The 23,949-nt window shown below is 39.9% G+C and overlaps 3 protein-coding genes across 22 annotated transcripts in view; 1 reads left to right on the plus strand and 2 right to left on the minus strand.

Annotated features, from left to right (window-relative positions):
* The window catches only part of LOC129769127 (potassium channel subfamily T member 2), a 569,383-nt gene that overhangs the window by 70,548 nt on the left and 474,886 nt on the right, over nt 1-23,949 (plus strand). For 19 of the 20 annotated variants that reach the window (XR_008741821.1, XM_055771198.1, XM_055771174.1 and 16 more), the window contains one exon: nt 12,723-13,385. Coding sequence is in view for 19 of the 20 variants with exons in the window: in XM_055771198.1 (XP_055627173.1) it covers nt 13,084-13,385 (302 nt within the window). In the remaining variant the exon portion in view is untranslated. The remainder of the gene's footprint in view (nt 1-12,722; nt 13,386-23,949) is intronic. The other variant, XM_055771186.1, reaches the window with a different exon arrangement.
* LOC129769130 (uncharacterized) lies at nt 3,733-5,089 on the minus strand. Its single transcript, XM_055771203.1, has 3 exons — nt 3,994-5,089; nt 3,872-3,938; nt 3,733-3,817 (listed from the first exon to the last, which is right to left on the minus strand). The coding sequence occupies exon 1, from the start codon at nt 5,031-5,033 to the stop codon at nt 4,161-4,163; it is 873 nt and encodes a 290-aa protein (XP_055627178.1). The 5' UTR covers nt 5,034-5,089; the 3' UTR covers nt 3,733-3,817; nt 3,872-3,938; nt 3,994-4,160.
* On the minus strand, nt 5,053-10,933 carry LOC129767030 (uncharacterized). Its single transcript, XM_055767638.1, has 4 exons — nt 10,731-10,933; nt 10,609-10,675; nt 5,095-10,554; nt 5,053-5,062 (listed from the first exon to the last, which is right to left on the minus strand). Exons 3-4 carry the CDS (start codon nt 10,428-10,430, stop codon nt 5,053-5,055), a joined length of 5,346 nt encoding a protein of 1,781 aa, XP_055623613.1. The 5' UTR covers nt 10,431-10,554; nt 10,609-10,675; nt 10,731-10,933.

Here is a 23,949-nt window from a genome sequence, read left to right on the forward strand (position 1 = left end):
AAATGTTTGTGTTCTGTTGGCGCAACATGTGTAACATGTTAAAAGTTTGTACAAAGATAAGAAAAAGATTGTTTAATATCGCTACGTTTTGTATTAACCCACATGTCTTCAAATGTTTTTTAAAGTACCTCCTAAACATATATTTTTATATTTTTACCATGATGATGCATTTGGAAAAGTTGTTGGAAATTATAAGCAAATTCATAAACATGAACATGACGGTATAACACGACAAACATATTAAAAGGGAATATTTACTATAAAAAAGACAATAAATTATAAATATGTTTCAAAATATTTCGAGAATGGCTGCATTAGAAGGAGATTTATAATGAGCTCTTTTGTTTTACATTTTTGTTAACATACAAAAATTCGAAGTTTCGAAAATTCATGAAAATTCGATTCGATAAAATTCGAATTTAAAAGAAAATTTAAAAATATTTATTTTGGAAATGGCAAATAAAAGTTTTTTTTTGTAAATAAAAAAAAGAGTACTAATTTTTTTTCTCAGTGTATATTTTTTTCAGACACTATTTCGGTACGGCTCATAGTTTTTGAGATAAAAATTATCAAAGATTTCTTCTACTAAAATCGATACAAGCCCTTACGCTTGAGTCAAAAAAATCCCAATTGCTGTGGAAAACTCATATTTCCTTCAACCCAAACGGAATACAAACTTTCATTCGAATCAAAAATACTCATGTTTTGTCATCTGTCGATGGGCTGCGTCATCCATATGAATAGATAAATTTCATAATATGTTATAAAACTGCATTCTTTCACTTTTAATTTTTTTGAAAAGGATTTTATCTAACGCCGCTATTTCTCAAATTACACTACCCACGAAAAATACCAACTTTTTGGATGGAAATGAACGTACAAGAATAAATATACAGGCAAACCTTTTTTGTGCGGGGGATAGGGACCGCACAAAAAAAGTCGCATAAAAAAAATCGTGCAAAACTTCACCAGCTTTAAAAAATCGTGTTCGGTACACATTTTGAAAAAAACTTTTTTTGTGCAGCAGATAGGGACCGCATAAAGAAAGTTTCTCCCAAGAAAATAACTCAAATCCACGCCATTCACCGTTCAATTTCCTTTTGTTTCTCTGCTTTGCGATGGGACACTTTGCCTTTTCGGTTGCGCGTGGCTGTTTTATGCTTTTAGTTGCATGTCGAAACGTATTGCTGTTAGAAATCATGTCATGCAAAAACTTAGAAAAACGTAGAGCATTTGATGAGAGGAAGAGGAAGAGGAAGTGGATAATTGAGACGCAAATATGCCTTCTTCGCATGGAATTGCATATAAACCATCGAAAAAAACTAAATGTATGATAACTTCGTCAAATATGCTTCTTTTCATACACCGCACAAAAAAAAATCGCACAACAAAATCACACAAAAAACCGCACAAAAACAGGTTTTACTGTACAAATACTTCCTAATAATAAAATTTGCGTATTATTCGAATATATCCATCTATCGGGTAGGTCTCGCATTCGCATTCGGGTAAATGTTACATTCGGGTAGCTGTCGCATCCGGATATTTGTTACATTCGGGTGAATGTTTTTCGGGTAACTGTCTCTCGGGTGAGTGGGTTTCGGGTAAATGTGACACAATCCACCTAACGTTATGTGATATATCACCTATACCATTTCCTCACCTTCATTTATACATGGTCTCTTTTCTGAAAATTACCAAAAATGGTTTCACAGTAACAAGAAAAAAAAATAACAAATTCAACAGTTGATTTTAAAATTAGTAACTATCGAAACCCAAAATGTAAGATCAATATTGGTAATTCTTTGTTCCTCCGAACATTTGTGAGCAACTTTGCTTTTTTCAGTATAGATAGTAGCTATGTTCTTCCATTGGAGCTCCAATACTGTTTTTAGTGGATGTTTTACGTAAATAAGTAAAGCGTTCAAAATTTATTTTTATTATAATAAAGAGTCTGCGAAGTAAATTCGTAGAGAGAAAAAAATATGTTCATTATGAAAGGTGTAAGTTTTAATAAAATTTATGAACAAGTAGAAGTTGTACCTACGATTAAGAATTTCGATTAATACAACATGCTTTAGGATGTTCTGAGATCCGCATTGAATCGAGATTCGAGTGATCCAAAGTTTTAATTATTTCAAATTATTCCTAGCACATTTTTCTACGGTATCTGAGGTACAGAATGATTATTTTGAACATGTGGACTTAACAAATCAACTTACACACGTAGTTGTTAACTTAATTTCGAAGAGTATAATAAAAATAATTCTTTTTTTTTTTCTTAGGGAGGCACCTTTCACACTTGTCCTATATCAACAAAACTTGTTGAACTTCTGAATCTGAAAATAAAGCAGAATGTGTGGTGACAAAAACAGGATAACTTAGTTAACTGCAAATTTGTCCTTTCTGTCGAGATTTTTCAACCCGGATAGACATCGTAAAAACTTTCCCGGGGCTTGTCGTTCGGCTGATTTACTTCATATTTCACTGTCATCCTCATGCCGTGACCCACAAAGCGGGACACCATGTGACAGGGCTACGCATCTATTCCGGCAAAGATTTGCGCTGTGGAACCTTCACATATGATGTGCCATTTGACCTACTGTGACACAACATCCGAGCGTGGAGAGTCTCGGGATAATAGCGGAAAAAAAACAATGCCTCCCAGCGAAACCCATTACGAATGTTTGTCGGCCCCACTCTACAGTGGTAGACATTCGTTTAGCCGCACCCTATTTTTTCTCAATATTTTTAAAAATAAGTCAGCTCTTTGTACAGTTTTGCTCATAAAAGACGATTATTGTTTATTTCCATCGAATTCATTCTAAAAAAAAGTATAAATTCACTTTTTGTTTTCTAAGTAATTCAAGTAAATTCAGGGTGAACATTCATTTAGTCGCATCCTAAAATTTCAATAAAAGAAAATTTGTGCGGCAAATTTCGAGTCCAATCGGTAGCTAATATTTAGTATGTCCACCTCCATTTAGGATCACTTTGAAAACTCGATTTGGCATAGAGTCAGACAGCTTTTAATGTGTTGCCATATTGATTATAGCCCAACCTTCCTAAATTACTGCCTTGAGACTGGAAATGTTGTCAAATTGTCATCCGTTTGCATAGACCATCTCGGCCAAGATTCTCCATAGGTTCTCTATGGGATTACAATCGACTGCCAGCATGTCATTCAAGAAGCGGAATATCCTTCTCGGTAAACCATGCCTTCGATTGCTTGGAAACGTGGATCTATGCATAATACTGCTGAAAAAACGACATCCTCGGTAGTGTTATTCTCAATATGGCCAATCAACACGTCCTCCAGTAATTGAAGATACTTTTCGGAGTTCATTCGGGTGAAAATGAAACAAATGGGAAGCTTGCTGTGATAGGGAACGGCTCCCCACACTGTCAAACTTCCGCCCCCAAAGTTTCGCTTCGATCTCACGACATGCCGTTGACTCAAATTGTACTAATTGTACTTTTTTCGCCGGAAAATACAAGATTTCTCCATTCTAGTTTCCATTCCATGTATTGCCGGGCGAAAATGAGATGGTTCTGCTAAAGGGTGGCGGTCAGTTTCGGCTTCCCTTGAGGTCTACCACATGATGTTTGGTGACTCATTCAAGATGCGTGCAATATGCCTCTTCGTCACTGGAACAACCGATTTTGCCTTAATGTATGAGCAGGACATCGTTTCCTGGTTGCTTTGTGTCTTATTCGACCTTTAAGACGCTGTTGCGGTAGTTAGGTTAGGCGCGATCCTTTGTTCGATTTCGTCGAGCAAATTACGAAATTCCGTTTAGTTGTAATGTAGCTTTTGCTATAATTTTATTAAATTAGTTTTGATTCATATAAATTCTTGAGCTATACTCACAAAAATCGGTTGCATGGATGGAACAGCGCCCTATCCTAACCTTAATATAGGCATTCACACGCGGAATCTGTATGTATATTTTTACGTTAGGTTAAGTTTCATCGTATCAATGTGCTACTTACAACTTTTATGCCTATATAACTTTAGTATAGACTTAAGTTTTACTAGCTGTAAGTCTCAATAGTTTTACTTTAGAAATATAAGTTTTAATATAGTTCACTCTTTTAATTCACTACATGTGCTTGTGGCTTTTAGAATGCGAATGAAACTTGTATGATGTGCTGTTCCGTTATTTCGTACCGTTTGGACTGTCACTTTGACAACTTCCATGACAGCCCGCCTCAATCGTTACAGAATCGTTACCAGCAGAGCTGCCAGTACCAACACTCTCTCCCCCGTAACACTGGCCACCAGGTCCAGTTTTACCAACCACATCAACCTCCAGTACAGCCAACCTAGCCACCGACCTACGCACGAGCCCCCTCGCAGTTTGTATGATAGCTTGCCGAGCTCTTCCGTCTACCCCTTTAATAACTTGAACGACCCGACCTTTCGTCCACTCATTACGATTTCCTTCGCCTACAACCAACACCAACTGTCCTTCAGCTATTTCCTTTGCTTCGCCGCACCACTTCGGCCGCTTAGTCAGCGTCGGAAGGTACTCTTTAATCCACCTTCTCCAGAATATGTCGAGCTGGTGTTGTATTTGGTTCCATGATGAACGTATAGCTTCCGCCGAATTTGTAGCTTCGATGGGCGGCTGCCGTGCACCGCTTGAGTTGCCTAGAAGAAAATGGTTCGGCGTGAGCGCCTCATTCTCTTCTGATGTAAGTGGTAGATATGTTAGAGGACGGCTGTTCACAATAGCTTCTGCCTCAACCATGAAAGTCTCCAACGCCTCATCATCCAGCTTCCGATTATTGTTGTACGCCGTTTCCACGGCCGTTTTGATCGAACGAACCATCCTCTCCCAAGCACCACCCATGTGGGGAGTGCTAGGAGGATTGAATATCCACTTGGTAGCGGTACCTGTGAACGTTACAGCCATTTTCTCAACTTGTTCCTTAAGTAGTCTATCAGCGCCTTGAAAATTTGTCCCGTTATCCGAATAAATCTCGGCTGGTGATCCTCGGCGACAGATGAACCGACGAATACATTTCATGCAGGAATCCGTTGATAAGCTATGAGCCACTTCAACATGAACTGCACGTATTGTCAAACACGTGAACAGAGCTATCCAGCGTTTTGCATTGCTCCTTCCAATCTTCACCGTCAGGGGTCCAAAAAAATCCAAACCAATATACGTAAACGGTCGTACAAACGACGCAATCCTTGCGAGAGGCAACGGTGCCATACGTGGAATATTCGGTTGGCTCTTGTGAACTCGACACCACTGGCATGCTTTCGCTACTTTTCTGACTGCCGACCGGAGTGCTGATACATGATAATGCTGCCGAACCTCGTTCACTACTGTTTCTGAGTTACCGTGATGATATCTACGATGATAGTTATCTAAAACCAAATATGTCAGCGGATGATTGCTCGGTAGAATTATGGGGTATTTGGTATCCTTCTCTACATTTGGTGCCGCTCCGATTCTGCCATCCACTCGAAGAATACCTTGCTCATCTAAAGTGGGGCAAAGTTGATACAGAGAACTGTTTTTTCCTACGCCTGTTTTTTCGTAGATCGGCTTTGTCCTATTGCGTATCAGCACCATCATCTCATCCGGATATCTTTGCCACTGTGCCTCACGGATTAAAAGGTTTTCCGCTTTTTGGAGCTCTTCGGATGTCAATGGACCTGCTAAACGTTCTTTTCCAACAATATTTTGTTTCAAATTTCCTATGAATCGGTATACATAGGCTACAGCACGAATGGCTCTGGTTAGTTTAGAGAAACGTTCCATTTCGACCAAGCGTTCGGGAATCGGATTTGCTTTATGAGCATAACAGGGACGTAACTCTTCGTCAGTTTGTTTGCTGGACAGGTTTTCTTTCGGCCATTCTGTTTCTGCCAGCCGTAGAAACGAGGGGCCCTTGAACCAAACACTGTTTGCAGACAGATCTGGTCCATTTCCCCACTTTGTCGCAAGGTCCGCCGGATTTTGCTTAGAGGGAACCCAACGCCAGTTCGTTACATCGGAGATGGTCAGCAATTCTCCGATTCTGCAGGCGACAAATTGTTTGTAGCGACGATGGTCAGACCGTAGCCAGGCTAATACGGTAGCTGAGTCACTCCACAGGACTTTCCTGGTGATGGATAGTGTGTGGTTTTCGTTGATGAACTGTGCTAATCGACCCCCAAGAACTGCGGCCAAAAGCTCTAACCGTGGTACTGATTGGGTCTTCAAGGGGGTAACCTTTGTCTTCGCCGCAACCAGTATGCATTCCGGTAATCCGTCAGGGTTCAGAGTTCGGAAATACGCCGCCGCACAATACGCAGATTCACTGGCGTCCACGAATATGTGGAGTTGTAGATCCCTGTAGCGCTGATGAGTTGCGCCTGGGAAGTAGCAGCGAGGTATTTTCAGGTCACGAACGTCGACTAACAGGTTGATCCATTTTTTCCACCTTTGGTGTAGCTCATTCTTCACTTTTTCATCCCAATGTGTTCCAGATCTCCACACCTCTTGCAGTAAGATCTTCCCGTGTACTACAAACAGACTTAGCAGACCTAGCGGATCGAAAAGCGACATCAAACATCTTAGCAGCTGTCTTTTCGTAGGACTTTCATTGCTGTTGAGCAAGTCAACAATTTCCTGCTTCATCTCGGTTGCGAAACTGAAGGTATCTTCTTGTGTTGACCACAGGAGACCAAGAACTCGTTCGGGGTCATTGTGTTTATCCGCCGCAAACGATTTATCTTCCCCGAGGTTTGTTTCACCCAAACCTTCCAAAACCGCGTTGTTATTGGACAGCCAGTTCCTCAGCTCGAAGCCACCTTGCTCATGGACGAGGCGCATTTCCCGTGATACTTTAATAGCGTCTTCCACGGACTCGTAGCTCTCCAGAGAGTCGTCCACGTAGTGGTTCTTCACTATACCTTCAACAGCTCGCGGATACAGTTCTTTGAATTCTGCGGCGTTCTTGTTTTTGATGAATTGCGCTGATGCCGGTGAGCACGTGGAGCCAAAGGTCGCTACATCCATGAGGAACACATCGGGAGTCTCGGAGGGATTATTGCGCCAAAGAAATCTTTGAGAGTTGCGATCTTCCTTCCGTATGAGAATTTGATGGAACATTTCTCTTATGTCAGCCGAAACGGCTACGTTGAACTGGCGGAAGCGTACGAGTACACCGGGAAGTGATATCAGCTGATCTGGGCCCTTTAATAGAACGGAATTGAGAGAAATTCCGTTTACGGCCGCTCTAGCATCCCAAATCATGCGTACCTTTGTGGGCTTCCGAGGGTTCACTACAGCTCCTAGTGGCAAATACCATACCCGTCGCAAGTCTGCGCTGTTCAGTTCTTTTTCGGTTGCTCGATGGGCGTAGCCTTTGGATTGGTAGTCTTCCAATTGTCGTTGTAAAACCTGCTTCAGATCTGGATTACGATGCATTCTTCTCTCCAAGCATTCAAGTCGACGTAGAGCCATATTATAGCTATCCGGCAATTCTATATGGTCGAACTTCCAAAGTAGGCCGGTTTCAAAATGACTGCCTACTCGAACTGTAGTATCCTGCAACAATTGTTGAGCACGTTCATCGGATTTCGACAATAGTGGAGTCCCAGGTAAAACTCCGACTTCATCCATGGTAACGAATTCCTTGACGATGTCATGAAGAGCTTGATCTGACTCACATCCGCAAGCATGGCAATTGACAGATAATTTTTGACCGTTGCTTGCTCTGCCTCCGTAGATACACCAACCAAGTCTCGTTTTTGTGGCGATTGGCTCTTGTCTGGATCCTTCGCGAATTTTCAGTGGAACCATCAAGTTCAAGTTGTTGACTCCAATTAGAAGTTTTGGAACAGCTTTTGAATAGCTTATGACAGGTATTCCTTTAAGATGAGTATACTGCTTCGAGAGATATTCATACGATAGTGACTGCGTGGGTAGCGACAATTCTTTAACCGTTTGAACCTCCTCCAAAGTAAATTTCCTTCCTCCAGTTGAAGAAACGGCCAGTGATATCAACTGCGATTCTTTCTCCACTCTGGTTACGTTGGCAGTCCACAATAGGCATAGAGGCATCGTTACACCATCTACGCCAAGCTCCCTAGCTAAACTATCTTCGATTAGTGTCAAGGATGAACCATCGTCTAAGAACGCGAAGGTGTCCACAGCTCCTTTGGGTCCATGTAATGTGACAGGTATTATCCTGAAAAGTAGTGTCTGTTTCACTAATCGATGTGAATGATTTTCTGCAGTATTTACTAAGGCCTTTACATCTGAACTACTACGCGATGAATGTAGAAGTGGATGATGGCGGAACTCACATCCGTTTATTCCGCAGTTGGACGGTTTTCTACAACTTCTTCTGCCGTGAGCGTTCAAACAGTTTCGACACAGTCCACCGGATTGCACATACTTCCAACGGTCCGCGACAGAAAGGGATGTGAAGGTTGAACAGTTCTGGATCCGATGACCGGTATCTTTACAAGCTGGACATGGCCTTGCCTCCTCTCGGTTGGTAAACGACGGGATACTAGCACTGTCTTCCATATCACCTTGATGCGTGTTCATATTTCCTTTTGTGTGCATAGTATTCTTCACGATTGCACCTGATTTCACACTGCTGTTGGCATATACGGTCACTTTGCTCACAGCTTTCACTACACTCGACATAAAATATCCAAAGGTTTTAAGATTAACTTCAGGGAATCCCTGAAGATACGAACCCCACTCCATTTGAAGATGAGGGGGAAGTTTGGCGACGAGTTCCGCGAGAAGAGAGGGGTTTGACAGATGTGTGCTTTGACCGGCGACTTCTAAATGATCGCATAGAGTTTGAATAGACATTCCAAAGTCAATGATGGTTTGGAATCTTTCCATTTTAGGCGGAGGCGTTGCTCGCACCTTTTCCAGGAGGGCTGATATTAGTAGTTCAGGCCGACCGTAAAGCAACTGAAGCGTCTCCATGATATGGGGGACGGATTCAGGAAGGAGCAAACGGCTTTGAACAGCTTCGTATGCGGCGCCCTTCAGGCTACGTTGAAGGCGGCAAATGTTTTCAGCGCTTGAGAACCCACAAGTTAATGTTGTGTTTATAAAGCTACTCATAAAAACTGGCCAATCAGCTGGATTTCCAGAAAATAGGGGTAAATCCCGCGGCATGACTTGCCTGGCGGCTAACTGCGAGGGGGTAGGGGCAAAGGTGGCTAAATTCATGTTAAACAATGGCGATTGCGAGGGTGACAAAGCAATACTACCGAATTGTTTCATTAGATGTTCAATGTTCACATCGTTGATGTTTGGTGGTATATTCGTTTGCATCGGATTATTATCTGACCTACCTGGTGGCACAGGGAAAGATACTTCTCTTGGTAAAGATGCGAGGTGAGTTTGTGGTACAGTTGTGATAAACGGGTTCACCGCTGGAACCGGTGGTGGAGGAGCCAACTCGGGTCCAAGGGCTGCAGGAGCTGATGCGAATGTGGTTGGGGGCGGCAATGCTGACTCCGGTTCACGAGCTCTCACGAATACTGGCATTATTGCTGGCGAATCGGTTGATACACGTTCAGGATCAGGTGAATTAATCAGTAGCGCAGGAACGTTGGTCGCTTCCAAGGTGGGATGCTGCTCGATGAGTTGCACAGGTCCTGGGGTAGATTGTGCCAGAGGAACTGTTTCTGCTATTCTGTTGAAAACAGCATGTCTTGTTGGTTGTTCATACTGTTTCGGATCTGTTTCCGATTTTCCAAATTCCGGCACGAAGATCATTGAGGGAGGCGCAGAACGTTGCTTAGGCAGCGATGGACGTTCCAAGGGACTCTGATGTATATCGTTAACCGGTAGCTGCTGCTGGTGCGGAATATGACTGCTTACTGCAACGGCGTTCACGTATGTGGGAGGCACTGGCGGCATTGGAGTGGCGTCCTTCGATGTAGGAACCTCTGCTTCCTCCTCCTGCTCTGCACATTTACTCACCCAAGTTGCGATACGAGAAAGCCTACTCTGCTTGCTAGTCCGGCTACGCTTGCTCAGGACACTACCGTGTTCGTCTTCAGGCTCCAGATGAGACTCGAGCAATTTATATTTTTCTTCGACGAACTTGGTTTCGATGGCTTGGAGCTTCTCCAGCTTCTCAAGCTGTAAATTTACTTTTGCTGATTTATTAGACATTCGCGATCTTCGGGACGTAGATGCGATACTCTCTCGGCAGTCCACATGGCATTTAGTGCATGACCATGATCGATCCTTGATCGAACCGGAAACGCCAGCACACGAGAAATGCCACCATAACTGACAACCATCACACTGCACCATACTTTCATCGCCGTTCCGGCGGTCGCACTGTACGCAATCTGTCCGATTCTCGTCGAGCGTTTGTGCGTCTTGCAATGTATAGTCGCAGGGCTTCTCTGGAATCACTTTCTTTGGAGTTTGATTCATATCGACGAGGTCAACTGCGGTCGATTTTTCAAAAGAATGTTGCGGTAGTTAGGTTAGGCGCGATCCTTTGTTCGATTTCGTCGAGCAAATTACGAAATTCCGTTTAGTTGTAATGTAGCTTTTGCTATAATTTTATTAAATTAGTTTTGATTCATATAAATTCTTGAGCTATACTCACAAAAATCGGTTGCATGGATGGAACAGCGCCCTATCCTAACCTTAATATAGGCATTCACACGCGGAATCTGTATGTATATTTTTACGTTAGGTTAAGTTTCATCGTATCAATGTGCTACTTACAACTTTTATGCCTATATAACTTTAGTATAGACTTAAGTTTTACTAGCTGTAAGTCTCAATAGTTTTACTTTAGAAATATAAGTTTTAATATAGTTCACTCTTTTAATTCACTACATGTGCTTGTGGCTTTTAGAATGCGAATGAAACTTGTATGATGTGCTGTTCCGTTATTTCGTACCGTTTGGACTGTCACTTTGACAACTTCCATGACAGCCCGCCTCAATCGTTACAGAATCGTTACCAGCAGAGCTGCCAGTACCAACAGACGCAAAGTAACTTTGGTGTTCCCATTTGTTGGTCGTTATATACCATATTTCTGGCACTATTTAAAGAAATTCCGTACCACTTTCTCAGATAGACCAGTTTTTGTTACGATCGAACGATTAGAAAACTTTTGTTCACTGGATATCTTTATTATTTTCCGCCCCTCTTCCGTCAATAGAATACATTTCGCAATTCCTTTAAATTCTACGTAAATCACTAATATGACCAAATTCTTACGTTGAAAATCTAATATTCATCTTGTAAATTGAACATTCCCAAGTATTTTTTCAAAAAACACAGATAGAGGCTTGGTGATTATGCGAAAACTTGATTTTCATGCCCTGCGGCTAAACGTATGTCTGGGGAAAAACGACGTTTGAATGTTTATATCCATCGATGCCGCCTTGTGTGTGTGATTATGGCGCATCACTACAGCAAATAAGTATCCCGATAAAAAGAACATTCCTAGTTGTTATGTAAGTGTTTCAATTTTTTTTTCAAGTGCGGCTAAACGAATGTCTATCACTGTATGCTCGGTCTGTCTGTCGAAGCTCCGTTCTGTAATTTACAATTACGAGTCGCGGTGAGAATTGTTGAGACCTAATGTAGGACGAGATTTCAGTCTGCTATGGACTGACTATGGGCTGCTTATAACGACCGAGAAATATGTGAGTTTGCCTGGGGTGTAATTATGATACGCAGAATACATATTGTAACACGAGTTATGCAGAGCGAAATTCCAAATTTCCTTCGAAATTGCCTTAAGGCGATTATGAAGCACTGTTGGAAAAATCAATTAAACGTGTTGTGCAAATCACTTTTATCGTCACAATCGGTGTGGAAAAATCAATTAAAAACCATCCATTAATCACATCGTTGAAGTATTTGAACCACTACCCCACTACTAACCAGTGGAGCAGATCCGGCAATGACCCCAGTAAATGAACGAAACACCCGAATCCGAAAATTTACGACCTTTCATGAAGTGTAAAGCGTAAGTTTATCCCCGGATAGATTGCATCGTTCCCACGGTGCTCCCAGCAAATGGTGTGGCGCTACCGAAACAGCAATCCGAAACATCCGAAGCAGACCGAAACAGATGTACAAATGGCGCGTGGTTTATTTATATTTTGCTTTGGCATTTGGATATGTAAGCACTCTCGTGTGTTTCCCCGTCGGCCACTCCGCGGTATGAAGCCTTGTTTATACATTCCGGTCAGATTTGGACAGGGCTTTTGTGTCCACCAAATATAACGCGTTGTGTGGTGCGTATGAAAATTGTTTAGCCAACCAGAAGGGACATGGACGTGGGCGTTGATTTAAGCTGCCCCAGTTGCGAATCAACTGTTTTGCACATTGGTGCGTAACTTGTCGCAATAATAGTTAATGACCTTCATACGTGACTCGTGATTCGTCGGCGGAGCTATCGAAATGGTTGTTCGATTTTTTTTTTGAGTTTTACAGCTTTTGAATAATCCTCCAACTTAATTTTTCATCAAGCAACTCTCAACCAAATTTTCTCCGGGTGTCCGGAGATACGTTGTAATATGAGCATCATTATAGATACAGTGTCTTTTACTTATACTGGCAGCACTTTTTTTTTCCACAATAATCGATTCACTTCAGGCCGTTGGATGTGTATGGGACAGCGCCCTGCGTGACTGGAGCTCATAAAATCATACGAATCACTTATGTTTGCTAACTGCCACGATTTCTTCACGCATGTAGGTTACTTGAATCCATCGGCGCGAGGAAATGACGAACAGAGGTAAACCGAGTGTCACCAGTGTGGGCATCGATCGGGTGGGGTGGTCTACGAACCACCACCCCCTCCTGGCAGCGAACGGTGAAAAAAATCAGGTGCAAATGACAATCCTTAGATTATGCAGGGGAGGCATGCTTTCATCGGTGCTTCGGATCAGTGGCTGCACGGTTCCAGCTGTGGTTATAGTGTTCTGTGGAGAGCTTTCAGTGCGGTGAGCTGTGATTTCCAAATTGATTATTGTTTCGTAAAATTGGCTGAAAGTTTTGGGTGAAACGATCGCTCTCAGTGCCTGAGTGGAAGTGCGGTAGTGGCAAGAATCGAAGCATGAGTAAATTCCGAATTAGCTACAGTGCTTTGGGTATGTTTGAGGAAGCGTCCAATAGTTCACCAACTGGTAGTTGGAAAGTGTCACGCAATGTTAATTTCCCCCCAGAGTCGTACGACGGAATGTCCGGCTCCGTTGGTGGCAGCGGTACCAGCAGCGTGAGAGGGGGATCCGCAAATGGGAATGGAGGAAGGAACGGCGGTGGAACTGGATCCCGTCGTGGGTCCAAGTTTTTCCAGCGGCCGCGATCGATGTCCGTCTGGAGTGACATTAGCAGGAGCAGCATGCGGCTGGATGAGAGGTAAATTGATGCATTCCGAAGTTATGAATTTGGTTATGCCATTTGGTATTCTCAAGAGGGGTAATTTTGTCTTGCAATGGAATAACAGAAAAAAATACTCTTACCCCTAAATGGCTACTACTGCGCAATGTACAATTTATAGGAACCATAAAAACATGTAGCATGTACACGATTAAAACCCGGCTCTGTTACAACTAAAATGCTAATGAGCCTAAATGAATAAACAAATGGGATAAACGAAAAAAAAAACATATGAAATTAACTTATTTTTCCTTGAAAAAGCAGTGATACATGCAATATTATGAAAAATAAATTTTTTTTTATTTTTTTTTGTGAACTATGTGAACTATGTGTTCGAAGGTGAACTATTACCACGGAGGCCAGGAAGGACCTGATTTTGCTTATCCGCTGCACTCGATTTTTTGGGCAAGCTAACAGGGGGTATCACCGGAGGGACTTGTCCTTGAACTTTGGGAGTGGTCACATTTTTGCGCCGGGGATTCCCTTGAGAAATAAACGGCGTGCCCCCGTTAGCTGTATCCGCTTCTATTTCGTCAACTGGCAACGTAGCGAAGACATTGTGTGTATTGATTGGTTGTTGTTCTTGAGCCAGTGGAGAAGCGCCCTTCAAAATTTCTGCGAAAGTGCGTTTAGAGCGTTCCCTCAAAGAGCGCTTCTGTTTCTCCCAGCGAGCCTTGTATGTTTCACAAGCTGAGAGCACGTGTGGGGATCCCCCGCAATATGGACACTTATGCTCAGTCGCACTGCAGGATTTCCCCTCATGTTGTTCTCCGCAAGTGGCACATCGTTCTTTATTGGCACAATAAGCAGCCGTGTGACCAACTGACTTGCACTTTAGACAAGTCATTGGCTTTGGAATAAAAAGTCGCACGGCTAACCTCAATTTATCTACCATCACGAAGTCAGGGAGAGCTGAACCAGCGAAGGTGACTCGAAACGAGTTGGACGGCGTAAATTTCTTTTCTTCTCCTTCATGGGAGACTGTTCCGAGCTGGCGGCAACCCAAGATCTTAACAGTCGTCGAGGGCAGTTTTTTAAAACGGCCGGTACCTTCACTCGTAATGTATTCGCACGTCAAGCCCGTTTCGGTTATCACACCCTCAATTTCGACTATGTGAGAGGGAATGTAGACCCGATACTCAATTGTAAAATGCTGATCGACAACAATCTTGTTTGCGTCTTTTCGATCATTCACGACAACTCGCAATTTGTTTGGTCTAACCTTCGAAATTTCCGAAACGGAGGTATACCTTGCCAGATCTTTCGCGATCTGCATGACTCTCAACGCCTTTCCATTTGGCTTAGGCCTGAAGAAAACAACCCAGGAACCAGTTCCGGGCGCATCTTCTGGATAGACCTTTACACGGGGAGTGGGAATAACAGGGGGGGAAGGCGAAGGTTGAGAAGGAGCGGGAAGAACAGAGGGAGAAGACGAGGTTGAAGGTAGAGTGGGATCGTTAAGGGCAGATGGGATAATTGCTAGTTTTTTGGAGGGAGGCTTGGTAGGGTTAGCTGACTCGTCCCCAGAAGAAGTATCTTCCGTATTTGGAACACGTTTGAGTGACTTTTTTTTATCCGTTAGGAGGGAACTAGAGTCAGAGACCTCCATATCCGAAGGTCCCCCACTCTCTGCCATTTTAAATTTTCACTTATATTCTAAGTATTTTTTTAAACAATATTTCACAATAAAATAATTCACAAAAACAAAAAAAAAAAACTTATAATTATTAAATATTTTCTCTCAGTATATTTAATGTTATTCACCTATGAACGCACTCCAGTGCAGATGAACGGGAGCGTGCTGAAAGCTCGTTGGTGGTGGGAATGTGCCTACGACACCACTACACACAGTCGTCGGTGAAAGCTTACCCGCACTGTCACTGTTGGCACGATGACTCGGCGAAATCTCCAATGTCGGCGAAGCAGCGACAAAACAAAAACCAATGCTTGGCTTTCCGAGGATGAAAGCCTCTATTCACTTGCAGGCAGGGCACTTCACTCACTATCCAGATAGCGAAATGAACTCTTCAGCGGCAAAAAAACAACAATCACGCGGTAACCGATAACGGAACTTGGACGCGACTTTCCTTCGTCTGGTTACTTCGGGCAATCGGCGAAGAATGGACACTATTTATAAAAAAAATCAAATTTCCGACAGATTGAAATCAAATTTTGGACACTTTATTTTGTAATTTTTTGAACGAAAATTACATTACACTTGATTATATTTTATATTCAACTGCGAAACACTTACCAAGTAATCACAGTTACCTGATAACGATGATGAGAACTGATGGAACACGAGAGAAATTTGAATATTGATGAAGGGGTAAATTCTACTTGCTCTAGCTAAGCAAATGTCAAACACAAACGATAATGAGTGGATTTTGGATGTTTTCTTTCCTACTATGTAATAATTCAAATGCGATTCTCAAATGAAGTGATAGTGAAACCAAGGGATTACGCTAAAGAGGCAATTGTGATATTAATTTTATAGTAATATCATCAGTGCATTAAGCATTTCAAAATATTAGCTCAAAGTGTCCGAAATATGATTCAGAACGGTATATAGTTTTAAGAGTTATTCTTCCCAAAATGATACCATATTATACTTAATTATACTATAGTTTACGTTGACGATGTTTCTATCTCCGAGATTGTGAACTTTGTTCAGATGAATATAATTTATCTGATTATTCGAGCAAAGTATTTTAACAGATCCATGTAGTCTAGAGACATTTGTTTAAACTGTAGATGAATTTGTGTCATATTGACCAATGACTCTCGATTCTAGTGATTTCGTTATATCCCCAAAGGAAAAGTAAGGGTAATTAAAATTTCTTAGCATGAGGGCAATTTTATTATATGTGAAACAAAGGGTCGGTTCGTACGTAACTTCGTAATGCATTTCAATAATGAATAATCAATTAGTTATTTCCTGTTTTCTATTCAGATATAAACGAAGCTAAATAATAATTATATTTTTTTTCAATATTCTTCTCCTTGTTGCACTTTCACAGCTACGAAGAGGACATTCATTTCTTTTCATTGACGCAAATTTGTCGGCGCAATCAAGTCGAGCACCCTTCGATTATCCCCAACCTCTTCTTAATTGCACTTATGACGATTTCCAGACGATTGAATCCCGCAATATTTAAACAGCGCTTTAATCCCACCCTTAACCGCTGTCGCAGCAAACCGCAGCAGTGGTGTGCTCTATTCTACCTTTTCATCGTTATTCATTTAATTTTGTTCTTCGCTTTCTCTTGCAGGTAAGTCGGAATCAATAAGACATAATCCTCACGGAGAGGGTAGCGGTAAATCCGCCCTGTCAGAACAGCGGACACTTGTTGGAAGCTTTTTCTAACAAGAGCGTGGGATTAGGATCAAGGTAAGCTTCGAGGGAAAATCATGAGAGCCGATGCCCTGGGAAAGGGTATCTAATGGGATTGGTTGAAGGATTTCATGGAAGTTCAAGTTGAAAAAGATTAACAGTTCAATTAAATTCTTATTTAACGCTAAGTAACAATCAAGTAGAGTGATTCAAAACAATGCAACCTACACTTTGTTTGTGGGTGTCTGTGGGTGGACCAACAAAAGCCCAGTTTTCATGAGCAACCGCCAAATGACACAATGGAATGGAATGCGTTTATCGAAGGGTGCAAGGGCAACAAAAAATCATACACAAACATTTTTGCATACTTTCGGTCTTCCGTCGGGTTGAATCGACGTGGGTCACGTGGTCTGCCCTTGCCGACTATTCGCCGAAAGCCCGAACCAGCTCTGCGCCCGATGAACGTTCGTTGCTTTGTTGTTCTGTTGCTGTTCAACTTGGGTACTCGGCCCACACTCACGCTTGGTGAGTTACTTGCACGTACTGGAAGTCGAGCAGTTATTTGGGACATGCGCAATGTAAATTTCGAGCTCGAATGTCTCGATAAGTGAATTTCAAGGGGAAGCAATGAATCGCGTGGCCGTTGCAGGGATGATGGCGAGTCAAGAGTAGAGCTTTCCCAGACAGTGTAATGTTTTTATAGGGAAAACCGGGAAAACTTTGCGAGCTTTCTGTTTCAACGGTAAGATTTGTTTCTGCTACTCGTCGCTTGTTAGATAATTGGATAGATCCGAAATGAAGATAAACACACAAAGTCTCTCTCCCGTTTCGTAACATTGTGTCCATAAACTGAACCACTTGGTCGCGTGAATAATTGATCCTTCGCTCATCATTAATGCACAGTGAAGGAAAATACTTTCGGCCGTTTGTTGTCTGTAGGCCTAAGTGGTGATGTCTTTAAGAAATCGATTCGAGGTTTCAGAACGTTCAACCCTTTCGTATTAGAAACAAGAGTGTGTGGGAAGAATTGATTGCTATGGGGTGTTAATAACACTCAATATCATGTGTGATTGATGTTTCTTAATTGATTTGAGTTGTAATGTAGAAGTTAGTTTGATGCATTATCTGTTAAAAATTGTTATAACTAGGCATCGATGAAATTCCGAGTGAATGAAATCTGAAAATATTCAAAATTTGTAATTAGATTTTATTTATGATAATTCTTCTTTCCTCTTCAAATGTTTCTCTTTGATATCACCAATATAACAGACTGAAACTAATGTTTAGAGCGTTTTATTTCATCTACTTCATTACACCTTGATGATTTGATATCTATTTAATTTGAACTACATTAGCGCCATTCGATTCGCGAAATCTTTTCACGTGTTTCCAACCAGTTCATACCATCCGCATAAACGTTGGGTGCTCAGGATGATATGACGTTGACGAATATATTTAATAAGGCAGCATGCATGCATGTGTCGTAATGTCTATCGGAGGATGTTGTTTTATTCCGTTCGTCAAATTTTCGCCTCAATATTGTCACTATTATCGGCATCATCTGGGATGGTTCAACCAAACTGCACAGATCTGCCTCGAGTGATTCTTCTGTGTTTTGAAACTTTCTGAACTTGAGAACAACTAGTTGAGTCTGCGAGATTCACTTAATCTTCAATATTTGGGGTAAACGGAACCTTTTTTTACGAAAACTCGTGCAGAAAAAACGCTACTATATTGTAGAAGTTTGCAGGCTTTACCGGCACCTTGTTTCTCCATTTGCAACCACCTGTGAAGGTTATGGCTGAGTATCGAAAACGATTTGATTTTATCTGTTCAGCAATTCCAAATGAAATCGTCCTAAAAATGCAGATTTTAAAAACTTGTATTTTTGATTCCAATGAAAGTGTGTATTCCGTTCGGGTTGGAGGAAATATGAGTTTTTCACAGCAATTGGGAATTTTTTGACTCAAGCGTAACTTTTGAAAAGGGCGTATCGATTTTAGTAAGAGAAATCTTTGATAATTTATATCTCAAAAACTATGAGTCGTACCGAAATAGTGTCTTAGAAAGAGTTATAGAGTATTGATGGTTGAATATGAGAAAAATGTACACTGAGAAAAAAAATTAGAACTCTTTTTTTTATTTATAAAATAAAAATTTAATTTGCGATATCCAAAATAAATATTTTTCAATTTTTTTAAAAATTTTTCCTACAAAATAGAAGTGATGCAGAAAATTTAAAAAATGAGCCCAAGATGGTAAAACTATTTTTGACGAAATTTGTGGAACATTGAATTTTTAGAAATTTTCGAAACTTCGAGTTTTTGTATGTTAGCAGTCATTTCTAATCACAAATTATGAATCCTGATGTTATTTAAAACAAAAAAGGTTATTATCAATCTCCTTCTAAATGTAGCCATTCTCGAGATATTTAAAAAAATATTTGTAATTTATTGTCTTTTTAAAAGTAAATAGGCCCTTTAAATATGTTTGTCGTGTTATAACATCATGTTCATGAGATTTAATGAGTTCGCTTATAATTTCCAACAACTTTTCCAAATACATCGTTATGGAAAAGACATATGATTCGGAATTAAGTTACGAAACATTCGAAGACATGTGGGTTAATACAAAACGTAGCGAAACTAAAAAATCTTTTCTATCTGAATACAAACTTCAATCAATCAAAAAAATTGTTGGAAATTATAAGAAAATTCATAAAATTCATGAACATGACGGTATAACACGACAAACATATTAAAGGATTATAAATTAGAAATATTTTTTTAAATATCTCGAGTATGGTTGCATTTAGAAGGAGATTGATAATAACCTGTTTTGTTTTAAATCACATCAGAATTCATAATTTGTGGCTAATATACAAAAATTCGAAGTTTCGAAAATTCCTAAAAATTCGATGTTCCACGAATTTCGTCAAAAATAGTTTTACCATCTTGGGCCCATTTTTTTAATTTTCTACATGACTTCTATTTTATATGAAAAAATAGAAAAAAATAGAAAAAAATACATATATTTTGATATCGCAAATTAAAATTTTATTTTGTAAATAAAAAAAAGAGTACTAATTTCTCTTCTCTGTGTATAATTTTTTCAAATTAAGCTATCAATACTCTATAACTCTTTCTAACGCACTATTTCGATACGACTCATATTTTTTGAGACATAAATTATTAAAAATTTCTCATGACGACATTTTTGAACATGACGGTATAACACGACAAACATATTAAAAGGGATTATTTACTATAAAAAAGACAATAAATATATTTCTATTTTTTCAAATATTTCGAGAATGGCTACATTTAGAAGGAGGAGGAGAAGGATTGATAATAACCTTTTTTTTAAATCACATCAGGACTCATAATTTGTGGCTAAAATGATTGTTAACACACAAAAATTCGATGTTTCGAAAATTCCTAAAAATTCGATGTTCCACATAGCCATCATAGTTTTTGAGATATAAATTATCAAAGATTTCTCTTACTCAAATCGATACGCCCTTTTCAAAAGTTACGCTTGAGTCAAAAAATTACCAATTGCTGTGGAATACTCATATTTCCTTTAACCCAAACGGAATACACACTTTCATTCGAATCAAAAATACTCATGTTTTGTCATTTGTCGATTTCATTTGGAATTGCTCTGTTGCCCGATTGAACGAATGTTATTACAGTTACAGTTTTTCATGCCACAAACGATCAACGGTTTTGGTTACTCTTGGAAACGATCTGAAGCACGTCGAATCAACGGAAGATTTTTACGACTTCGTATTTTTTCTAGTAATGAGACGGAAAGAACGACAGTTCTTTCGACAATAGCTTGAAGTGGAAGCTGCTTGGTTCAGCTAAAATTGAGGTTATGTAATGAAATACGAATTATGGGGCTTATTTTCGTGTACACGTCACGGTGGAAACGAAATGAACGGTACGTCATTGAACGTCATTTACGAGTTAGTGAAGCGTCAAAGATAATAATAGGTTTTCAATCAGAATGAACACTTCTCAAATAAAAATTATTAATAAAAATAATTTTTATTTTTTTATAATTACTTTGGTTAAATAGGATATTCCAACATTAACACGAAAAATCTCGACGTTCCCTTGTTTTTTTTTTATAAGAAAGTATATAAATATTACAAATGAATTGAAAAAAAGTATCCGTTCCGTCCAGCGCAATTCGCTTTACACGTTCATTCAGTTCAGTTGCACTTCATTCGTTCCCAAACAATTCGCTCACAATCAGTTTGCTCGGGATCCGTTCGTATGGTGAGCGACCGTTAGGTCACTCTTTTTGACGAACTACTTTTTTCGCACCATTCGCGAACGGTTTGCCCATCTCACCCATGGATACTAACGCCCGAATTGTGTTCAAACATGTTGTTTGTTGCCCTTCCGCCACAGCGCAAGAAGCAAGTAAAATCCTAGAAATATACCTACTTCATTCGTTAAATTGTTTACTTGTTTCACTATCGTCATTGTCAAAAAAATGTTGAATCAATTTCCCATCTAATGGTATACAGTATAACATATATTGCAATAACGATTTTGTGTAATATCCATTTGAACCTCTCAATGTTTAGTTACATTTTTCGTAGAGACCGTCGAAACGGTCGCGAACCGAAAAACTCTTATTGATTTTGTTGATTGACTTACGAGATTTTTGCTTCAATCGCTCTGGACACTCTATGAAAATACAGGGTTTTCCATTTCGGGCTTCCGAAAGTATACAGCCCTGCGCTGACATCCGTTTGACATAGCTGTCAACCAAAGCGTCATATCGTTAGTTGAATGTCTGCCATTTTACAATATGGATCGTTTTAGCATCACACAACGTGTTAATTTTGTTAAATTATACTATAAAAATGATGAAAAACCGGCAAATGTTTTTCGAGCATTACGGACGGATTTTGGTCGTCATGGACGGCCTACAGAGCACACAATCGCTAATGTAGTGCTTAAATTCGAACAAACTGGATCCGTAGCGGATATTGTGAAACCTGAGCATCATCGTAATGTGCGTTCGGCCGAAAATATTGCTGCTGTTGCTGCCAGTGTGGAGGATGACCCGAATGTTTCGATTCCACGGCGTGCTCAGCAATTGGGCTTGTCAAACACATCATTGTGGCGAATTTTGCATTTGGACTTGCACCTACATCCATATAAAGTCCAACTGGTACAATTAGAGCGTGGTGACCATGGAATGCGTCGGGCATACGTCGATTGGGTGAACGAACAACAGCAGCAAAATGCTGAATTTTCGCATCAAATTTTCTTCAGCGATGAGGCACATTTCGAGCTCGGTGGCTTTGTGAACACCCAAAATTTCCGTATATGGGGCTCAGAAAATCCACACGTGATTGTTGAGAGGCCATTGCATCCGCCAAAAGTCACTGTTTGGTGCGCATTATGGTCTGGTGGAGTCATCGGGCCGTATTTCTTTGAAAATGAGGACGGCGAGACGGTAACTGTGGACATTTGAATGATGTTGTATTTCACACATAACGGCATAAACCAAACTTTAATTTGAAATAAAAGTTTCATCGAAATTCGAATTCTAAGTGTGTTTTATTTCAATTTACTTTCGGAATTTAAAGTTGGAAAACCCTGTATAAAACATTAATTGCAATGTAGAAACTTATAAATTTGTCAATAGTTGATTTGCTGAAATAACGTAGAAGAACACAAAATCGGCCAAACATCAAATGCGACAGACCAGTTTTTATGCTTGAGATGAAACCTGATCATCGACCCCGGATCTTTCAACAGAAAATGTTAGTTTTAGCAGTACGGAAAAAAAGGCTAATTGAAAAAATAAGTCGAATTACAACTGGATGCTCAAAATTGAGAGATCGAAAATCTAAGGAAATCAGTCTCAAATTCATAACGCAATTGGACAATGAAAGCGAAATAGAATATCAAAATGAAAATGAAAAATAAAATGAAACACAAAATGTTTATAAACAGAAAACGGATTACGAAAAAAAAAACACAAACGGCAACTTACAAGCGATATCGAACAACAATTAGCCAAAAACACTCCGCAAGCACCACCACAAGAGATTTAACGAAAGCACCACCTAAATTAGAGGCGAATGAACTGCAAAGTTTAAAGCCTCCTAAAAACAAAGAAGAAGAACCACCTAAAACTGAACAAAATAATAAAGAGCGACCCAAAATAGAATCCATCAAAACACAACATGAAATGAATATTGAAATTAACCAAACTTTTCATGAACTAAGGCTGAAGTCCTCCGCTTCTGGTAGAAGTTTTTTTCTTTTTCCTTAAATGGCTACCAATCCTACAAGCAGTGTTGCCAGAATTTAATCTGTACCAGAGGGGTTAAAAATCTTTCTCGTCTGTACTTTTTTTCCTCCAAAAATCAGTACGAAAATATTCGTTGTAGAGAAAAAACTAATTTATTAGCATAAAAAATACTCATTTATTTACTTCTAATACTACATTTACAGTATCTTGGTTTCAACTATCCCCGCCCTACCCTACTTCTATCAGAACGAGGGTTGCCATAATAAAATCTGTGTTTTTGATTTAAAAAAATCTTTTTATCTGAGTTTTTTCTCAGAAAATCTGTATCAACCCTTTGCGGTTGTTTGTCTGCTTTTTCTCAGTCACCACAGCAAAAAAGTAAACTTATATTATAATTCTTCAACAATGTGTCAGTTCACACTTTTTCGAAACGAATTTTGATGTTTGTGAACTTATTCACGAACCAAAACGGTTCTACTATGAACAATAGATAACGATACTCAGTATAAACAAAAGTTGTCATCCGTACTTGAGGAAAGAATTAATGGAAAACTCCATGTATTGCGGCACTGTGTAGAAGACATACAATGAATGTTGTTTTGTACATTCGAACAGAAACGGCGAAACGTGAAAGACGGCAAACTAATTATTTTTGTGATACATGCGGAAGATATCACACCAAGAAGAATTATAGCAAATATTTTTCAGACGTAAACATAAAAACATAGTTTAATAAATGCTTATCAGAAATTTACAAAAAATAAAGGAATCATGCTCATCTTTCATGATCTCACAAAGTTATACATCACAGCTTTTCAAGTAAACATAATTGCGACTAGTATGACACACATGTCGAAATATATTACGACCGCAAAGGATTAAATTTATAGGTTCAATTTTGAAGCAATCTCTTAGCATCATTTG

This window comes from Toxorhynchites rutilus, chromosome 2 (genome assembly GCF_029784135.1).
Source record: "Toxorhynchites rutilus septentrionalis strain SRP chromosome 2, ASM2978413v1, whole genome shotgun sequence".
Classification (NCBI taxonomy): domain Eukaryota; kingdom Metazoa; phylum Arthropoda; class Insecta; order Diptera; family Culicidae; genus Toxorhynchites; species Toxorhynchites rutilus.